The sequence below is a fragment of the Physeter macrocephalus genome, chromosome 2 (assembly GCF_002837175.3).
Source record: "Physeter macrocephalus isolate SW-GA chromosome 2, ASM283717v5, whole genome shotgun sequence".
Lineage (NCBI taxonomy): Eukaryota > Metazoa > Chordata > Mammalia > Artiodactyla > Physeteridae > Physeter > Physeter macrocephalus.
This window is the reverse complement of record NC_041215.1, coordinates 57,672,516-57,681,653: the sequence shown is the minus strand read 5'-3', so window position 1 is coordinate 57,681,653 and position 9,138 is coordinate 57,672,516. Positions and strand designations below refer to the sequence as shown.

The window sequence follows — 9,138 nt, the reverse complement described above, 5'->3', positions numbered from 1 at the left end:
GGATTGGTACAGTGAAGGCATAAATCCTAGTAGTTCATATAAAGAGAAGGATAAAGGAGGAGAAATTAAAGGGTGACATGGAGCAGACAGTAGGTAGCATGGCAGACCTGGGAAGAATCTCAAAAGAGATGATGGAAAAGCTAATTTTTTCGTAGTCTTACAAGAGAGATATGAAATCAGTGGATTTAAGGCAAACAGATGCCCTAGGTCAGCATGTCCAAATTGTTCATAAAATCCATGCAATGTTCGAAGGTATTTCTTGTATTCTTTGAAAAATGAGTTCTGTTTTCACAAAGTAACAAACAATATCCCTGCTTAGAGTCTTAGAAATTAACAAAGGGCATCAGCATCTTAAGGGTCCTGAAAATTGTTTTGGTAATATGTCTCTCTGTTTTTAGTTTTATTCTGTATTTTTCAAACTTATTTCACTAGGAGGCTGTGTGTGTGTGTGCGTGTGTGTGTGTGTGTGTGTGTGTGTGTGTGTCCTAGGAATATTGCTCTAGGAATTTTCTGTGACACACAGTTGGGGAAGCAAATAGAATAGAATCATCAAAGAGGAAGAGGTCAGCACTTTTATCTTTCTTGCTTGCTTGCTAGTAGAATCATAGAAATGCTTTTTTCTATGGCCTCAGGAGAGTTTGCAAGTTTCTACCTAATCACACTACCTTAAAAAAATACATATATATATATAAATATATACATGTATATATGGATATATCCTTTAATGAGTCAAGTGGATAGCATTGTTTGCTTTCAAAAATACTTAGGACCTGATTACATTTATCAAATAGGCTCCTATAATCTTTGAAATATATTTGCCACTCTTTGCACTGAATCATCACAGGGAAGGCAGTGGTAAAAGATACAATATGTTGCCTAGAAGCATTTTGCACTGAGGAGCATGAAATCCGGAACAAGGGGGATCATGTTTTGAAGAACTCCTACAATGTAATTATAGCAAAAGGCCTGATACTTTTAGTGCATTCACTTTGGCACATCAAGAGAACAGTAGTGGAAATTATTTCTGTTTATTTTGGATTAACATCAAATTAAATTACTTCCTTGTTTGTCACAGATTTAATAGTATGTGTTCAGTTGTCTCTAGTCTAAATATATGGAGGGAGATCCTGATATGAACTAGTTTAGAAATTGGAGACTGGAGACAAAAGTCAGAAGTGACATTTATCACTAGATTGTATGAGGGACTTTAGTCTGTGTCATCAGGCATTTCTACAGTCCAAAATACATAACGTCCCATCTAAGCAGAAGCAATTTTTCTCATGAATCAAGAGTAGGTTCTCTTAAGACTTTCAAGTAACAATAAATTGAACTTTGTGGTTAGGTCTTTGATAGGATTCAGTGAAAAGGTGTCTATAAATAGAAAATTATATCAATGAGAGAGAACTAGTTCCATGTTCATGATAATTAAGAATTATGGAGAACTGGAATGACCAGACTCAGTGTTCTCATGCTTGAAATTCTTTGTCAGAAGTACTAAGCCGACTGCTTTTAGGACAATCAACACACTATGCATGTTTCTCCTTGTTTTGAAGTATTTAATAAGTGTTAGGTAGGGGAGATTCTGTCATGAAATCTCGAAGTCAAAAGATGTACAAAGGGAACAAAATTTGACTCCCTAAATATGAAGTGGAAACTTCTGTACTACAAAAATAGCCCATAGGAGACAAAAGCCCATGAAAAGACAAAAGAGCATCAAAAAATATGTGCATTGAATATCATAATCAAAGGGCTAATACCCTAAATATATGAATAGTTCCCCCAAAATAATAAAAAAGAAAAAATACAATTAGAAAGGGGGAATAGGATATAATAGAAAGTTCAGACAAAGAAACGGAAGTAGTTTATCAACATATAGAAAAATGTTCCACCATTCTATGGGCAGAGAAATGTAAACTAAATCGACAATGAGTTATCATTTTTACTTTATGAGGTAAAAGTCCATAGTGTTTTTTAAGGTATAGTAAAATCAACAGGAATATAAATCAAAACAAACAGTTGGGAGGGCACTAGTAGTTATAAATTTATATAATGTATAAATCCTTTGACTTAGCAATTCTATTCCTAGTAATGAATTTTATAGAAACTTTCCTAAAAGTTTGTTTAAATGTATGCAGAAATGCATAGAGATGTTCCCTGCAGCACTATTTGTAATAATGAAAATGCAGCATTATTTGTAATAATGAAAAATTGGAAACAATCTAAATGCTTATCAATTAAAAATGAATTGTGGTTCATTCATACAGTAAGAAAGCCAATAAGCCATTAGAAGAATGAGGATCTGCAGATTTTGACAAGGGAACATATTTATGACATGTTGCTAAATGTAAAACACAAGTGACAAAACAGTCCATAAAATGTGATTTCACATTTTAGATAAATATCTGTGTATGTGTGGGTGTACATCTAAATGGTGTAGTTTTTTTTTCTTTTTCTATTCATATTTGTATTTTAAACTCTTTATAGAAAACTTTTTAAAAATTAAAACAAAATATTTAAACAAAACCACCTCAGATGAAATATTGACTGAAGGAATGCCATATAACTATCCTATGCCTTTTTTAAGTATGTAGTTTCTCAAGTCAAGAAGTAGGCGACTCCAGCAGATCTAAAGTAGATTAACCCCAAAACTCAGGTATCATTTTGCAATCACTGTGCTCCATTGATAGTTCTCAACTTTCCCCTGGATTTACTGCCTTGACCTTCACCCTGGCCTCCCTGCTTCTACTGGTGACCCGTTGAACCACCCATTCTCAACACAGTAGTCTGAGTAGTCTTTACAACATTTAAATGATATTCATATCACCACCACCCCCTTCAGTGGCTTCCTCTTGCATTTAGGATGAAACCCCAAATCCCTAGCCTAGCCTGTAAGGACCTATGTTGTCCTGTCCTCCTCAATTTTCCTGCCCCTTCTAATGGCATGCCAACCCTGCCTCACTATGGGCCAGCTACCCTGAACTCTTTCATTTGTTCAAAGGCACTAAGTGCTTTCCTTCCATGAGACCTTTGCACATGCTTTCCACTTTCTCTGGAATGCCTTTTCTCTACCTCCCAACCCACCCCACTCCTCCCCTTTTCTTGGCTTACGGCACCATCAGTCTTCCAGATTCAAATAAGTCTTCCTCAGAGAGGATTTCCCTAATCATCTTTACTAATTATATTAAATCTCTATCAGTATCTCGTATCATAAAAAGCACATACCGTGTGTTTTTCCTTCAGTTTACTTGTCACAATTTATAATCATATTTTATATGGTTCTTTGTTTACTGTTTACCTCTCCAAGATTCATGCAAGTAGGAACTGCATCCTTAAAACAAACAACCTGTAAAATCCCTTTCTAGCACGATACCTGGCAGCATAATAAATATTTTTGAATACATGAACAAATGAATGAATACTCCTAGCCCCCCTCTTGTTGATTCTTATTTTTTAAAAAGCTTCTTTAGCCTCCTTCTATGAGCATATCAAAATATTCTGAAGTAAAATAGAACACAAAACCAATCAACCACAACACATGTATTTTAGTTAATGAACTGAAATACTCTTCTGGGTGTGTAGAAACCTCCTCGGATGCCACTTTCAAAAATAGACCGTGCTCTTTTCATATGCTTTCAACCTGTTGGAGAGTGGGTGTTGTAACCTTTCTAAGCATTTGTGTTCCCAATTACCAGGGGAACCCAGCAATACCCTTGGTTAAACTGTTCTGTTCTCAACTCACATATTATTTCTGGTAATCTAACCTCGCCTGTAAGGCCCTATGCCATCTTGTTCTCCCCAGTTTCTCAGTTTCCTTTAATGGCTTGCCACCCTTCCACATTTTTAAATAGGACCACTGCTGATCTGTTCTACACTCTCTAAGTTTATAAGTTTCCCTTTGAGGAAGGAGATGATAAGATGGAGAAATGTTAAAAAAAAAAATCTCCTACCAAAAATATCACTCATCTGGGAGGAGAAAGACAAACAGAAATCTAATTCTGTGTTCATGAGTCAAGTGTTTCTTGTCTCTCTTAGATGAATTTTGTGAAGGGTCTTATTAGTGTGCAAGCTTGCTTTCCAAACTCTCAACTTACATTTGTCTTGCTCTCATTTACCATTTCTACTAGAAACATCTGCATCTACATTTGATACCAGTTCTGAAAGTATTTTACTCTAAATATTGATTAAGTTTCTCTGAGTTGTATGCAATAAAAAAACAGAAGATGATTTTTTTAAAAGGTAAGAAAATGCAAAAGAAATGTGCTGGAGAGATTCTAAGACATCAGAGAAAATTTGAACAAATGAAGCATTAGAAAAGATGGAGACAAAGCTATTCCAAATTCACAAGCTTTTTCTCTAGAGTTCCAGAATGGACATGTGTCAGTTCCTTTCTCCTTATTGTCTGTTGGTTAAAAGTCTCAAGGCACGATTCTGATTGCACCAGTTTGAGTTATATGTCCACTTCAGTGTCCAATCAGATATTACAAGCCAGTTCCTCTTCTGTGAATGGAGCAGGCAGAGGAGAGGTATTTGGAAGATACCTTAATGGATGCTCATCACACACAGCCTATGAATTCCTGCCAAAACACTTTGTATGTTGATTGATAATAAGAAAATCTATAAATATAGATGGATAACTCATTGAAAGACTTTGAAAGAGCCATATTCTGATAACAGGGTTCTAGAGAGACATACTTTAACTTTGTCCAAATACAGAGAAGGATGTAGGAAACCAAGTCACACAGGAAGCCCTTATGTTTGGGGGTAGAATGGTGACCAACCATTAAGCAATATGGCTTCGGATTTCTCCAGTTTCCTGTTGGATAGAAGAAAAGACATTTTCTAGTTCCTGTGGTGTCTTCTTAGCTTTGACTGCCTTTCTCCCTTCTCATTCACACAAATGTTCACCATCAGTTCTTTTTTTCCTTGTTGGTTTGTCTTTTTTTCCCCCATTATCTTATATGGCCCTTACTTTATCACCTTACTCCCAAATTGGCCACCAGGTCTTCTTACCTAGAGTTATTTACCTCCTTTACTTCACCGTTCATGTGCTACAAGAGGGATCTTCCTAAAATACCCCTTTTGTCATGATGGCTATCTCCTCAAAAACATTTAATCCCCTCTTTTTTCCTCCTTCATCAGTTCTAATCTTCTCAGCTAATCTGTTCAGGTCCTTTGATTGGCCGTTCTTAACTACAATTTTGTCTCTACTCTTCCTTAGTCTGAATGCCTGGAACTATCACTTTAGGCCCCTTATTGTCCTTCTTCAGCCCTATCCACCACTTGCTCACACTCCTGGCTCACTCTTGATCTTTTACTGACCAAGAATGCTGTACTTTATCCATCATGTTCACCTATTGAAATTCAAATTATTATTCTAAGCCCATCTTTAGTCTTAACCTTCTGTGAGGTCTACCTCATGCCTACTGTCCACCTCATTTTAAAAAATTATTTTCTTTTTGAATTTGTTATGCATATAGCCTTATCCTGTTCTTCATTGCCTGCACACAGTTGGCAAAAGACTATCCTGTTCTTCATTGCCTGCACACAGTTTGCAAATTTAACATATCACAATATGGAAAGGATATAATACTCTTCTAGTCATTCATTATTGTCCACAAATATTTATTACATGCCTCCTCCATGCTTTACATTATTATGGACAGCACAGGTACAAAGGGCAAGACAAGTGAGGACACACACTCTTTGGGGCTTAATTCTTAGTCTGTACCCTGGACAAGGTAAGAAGTGATAGGAGTTGAGGTAAGAGAAATAGGCAGGGAAAGACTGGGTAAAAAGTTGAAACCAATGAAGCTAGGAAAAATAGCATGATGATTTCTTTTCCTTCTCCTCGTCCTCGTCCTCTTCCTCTCCTCTCTCTCTCCTTCACTAAGCTAAAGAGTATAGATTTTATCTTAAGTGCAATGGATGATTACTGACTTCTGTGTGGAACAAGGATTGTAGGAGGGCAAAAGGAGGAGCAAAAGGGCATCTAGAAATCTAGGTATGAGATGATGGTGTCTTGGGCTCGGGTGATAGTAATGAAGTTGTAGGGATTGTTTCATGTGTTAATGCATGACCTCTCCTACCATATTAAAAACAAACTGCCACAGACAGATGCCATATCTTAATCCAGGAGGTACTGCATAGGTAAAGAATGTAACAGATGTTCCATATACATCTGCTGGCAAAGTGGTTGGATTTAATTTTATCTCTGCTTATTTGAAAAAGAATAGTTTGTGAGGTAGAAGACTGCATTGACCATGCTTTTTGTTAAATATTTCCCTTCATTATTGTGATGGATACCTGACAATTTACTTGTTAGATTTTGCAGGCACAATGATATTCAGTCAAGACAGACCCAAGCTACTAAATTGAAACTTCCCTAAGTTTTTCAAATTTTAGATGTGTCCTAAATGTGTCACAATAATTTAAGGATTTTTCTTAAGAAAATCTCAAGACAATGTAGGATAGCTGAACATTTTTGTCTTCCCACAGTATATTTCTTTTTAGCCCAATCTGTTTGCTTATATACATCTAAATACCATGGTAATATTTCAAATAATTATATAGTCCCCAATGTATAGGGTTTTTTTGTTTTGTTTTGTTTTGTTTTGTTTTTTAATGAGGACTTGTTTATTTTGAGAAAAAAAGGTCCCAAACATCAGGCTATTCACAAAAATAACCCACAGTATCAACTTTAGAAAACAAATCTTAAGACTATTACACTAATTATTTTTCTAGAGGATCCATTTGACATGCCAACTCTCATTCACAAAAATACATCGTTACATTTGTGTTGAACAGCCCCACACAGCACTCTTATGTGGGGTATAACACGCATACCTCTAATTCAAAGCTGCTCTCAGGTGCTACTCAACTAATGAGACTGCCTTTGTAGTTAGGGAAGCAACTACTGAACTCATGTATGAATGGAAAGAACTGTACTCCCTGCATAACAAGAGATTATTTTGGAGACAGTTGATAAAAACCACACATCCTTTTTATTGTTAAGTCATAAAGAGGTATCAAAATTAAAAGCAAAAATTACAGGGTAAGACTTAACATAACTACTAGGAGCATCAAAGGAAGTGAAAATGGGACTAGGCACAGGGCAATATGAATTAATGAACATGGGAAGGACAAGGATGGGGACAACAGTGAGCATGTGCTGAAGATACTAGGGGAGAGGATCTGGTGAAAATTTTGATCTTAGCCAAGCGCCTAGGTAAAGAAATAATGGGACAAGATTTCTAAACCCCACTATGTGCTTAAGATTCATCCTCGCCATTGGCACTGTCTGTCATCCTCTCCTTCCTCAGCCTCTTTTTCATCATCCTTGATCAACTCCAGCTGGTCATCCCCCCGATCTTCATTATCATCATCATCCAGTAGGTCCCCCTCCTCAGCAGAGTCATCTGCACCCCCCTCAGACTCCATCTTCACATTAGTCTCATCTTTCTTCAGGGAGCTGCTGCTCTGCTCCTCTTCTGACTTATCATTCTTCATCTCTACTCCTTGTTTGCTCTGTTCCTTTTCGATTTTTTCCAGGCTTTCCAGTAGAGAATCCACTTTTTGTTTTATCTGGGTCAACTCCTTCTTAATGGTCTGAAGGTCATCTCCTTTCAACTTTCCAGACTTAGAAGATCCCCGTTGTCCACTCTTAGAATTGAAGCCACTTTTGCCCCTTCGTGAGGTGTTTCCTGATACACGCTGGCGTTTTGAGGGCACTACAGCCCGAGCAATAGGAGGAGGAGGAGGAACACGTGCTGGGTAACTGTACATCCTGTCATAATAATCCCGTTGAAAGTCGTAGTCCAAGTCAAAAGAGGAGCTGAGTAGAGGGGACGGAGAAGGGTGTTCTGGTACTGACCCGTACATCTCCGCTGCAGATCGTTTCACACATGCTTTTCCTCGGTTCACTTTTGGCTCTGCGGCCAGATTAATATCTAAAACCTGGCCAGCAATCATTCTGCCATCCTCTTCTGCCACAGCAGCCCGGGCATTTCTCTCATTAACATACTGAACGAAGGCAAAACCCTTATGAACAGAGCAACCCACGATTTTGCCATATTTCGAGAAGATTGCCTCCACATCAGATTTCTTGACCACAAGAGTATTGAGATTCCCAATGAATACAGAGAGTTCATGGAGCGAGGATCCGTCTTGTTGGTAACATTGCTGGCCATTGTCTTTGATGGTAAGGTGCCTCACAAAGCTGAAAAATGTAGCTGAAGATCAAAAAAATCTCACTCAAGCAAGTTCCACTAACTTATATATTTCAAGTGATTTGTAACCAGGAGGGGGAAGGGAGAAGACATTTGATTCTGAATCTCCTACTCCCGGGTTCTACGCGGAGAAGCCGACTGCTGCTCGAGGTCCGCAACGCGGCCGCAACCGCTCAGCCTTCGCCTCTTCACAAAAAATCCCAATGTATAGTTTTTGAGTAGGATGTGCAAGTGATTAAAAATCTATATATGGAAATAAAACTACTGCTTATGAAGGCTGCTAAGTCTCAAGACTGTGCTTGGGTGTGTAATTCATATTTCCTTTTATAACTGCAACTTGACTATTTGAAAACTAACTTTTCCCAAATAATTTAAATTTATTTATTTATTTGTTTTATTTTTGGCTGTGTTGGGTCTTCGTTTCTGTGCAAGGGCTTTCTCTAGTTGCGGAGAGCGGGGGCCACTCTTCATCGCGGTGCGCGGGCCTCTCACTATCGCGGCCTCTCTTGTTGCGGAGTACAGGCTCCAGACGCGCAGGCTCAGTAGTTGTGGCTCACGGGCCCAGTTGCTCCACGGCATGTGGGATCTTCCCAGACCAGGGCTCGAACCCATGTCCCCTGCATTAGCAGGCAGATTCTCAACCACTGCACCACCAGGGAAGCCCTTCCCAAGTAATTTAAAAGAAAATTAATGTCCACAAGAGAAAGGCATTCACATAAGTAAGTTGATCCAAAGATCTAAGTGATCTGCTGCTCAGGGATCAATTATATAATTGATGGAAAACCTGAGATATCAGGTTTCCTGTGCAGAATTTTTCTGAAAAAGTTACAGTCAAGGTAGAGAAAATGAAATAATAGATACAAAAGCACTTTGAAGAATTCAAAGAAGTATGTACACATTTGGCACTCTTTAT

At 38.0% G+C, this 9,138-nt stretch overlaps 1 protein-coding gene across 1 annotated transcript; it reads right to left on the bottom strand.

The window, feature by feature from the left end:
* Positions 1 to 6,920: 6,920 nt before the first annotated feature.
* On the bottom strand, positions 6,921 to 8,415 carry LOC102992416 (heterogeneous nuclear ribonucleoproteins C1/C2-like). Its single transcript, XM_024122400.2, is given in 5 exon segments — positions 6,921 to 7,299; positions 7,301 to 7,831; positions 7,871 to 8,138; positions 8,141 to 8,249; positions 8,295 to 8,415. Coding segments are annotated over 4 exon segments (876 nt in total). The 5' UTR covers positions 8,187 to 8,249; positions 8,295 to 8,415; the 3' UTR covers positions 6,921 to 7,268.
* Positions 8,416 to 9,138: the final 723 nt, after the last annotated feature.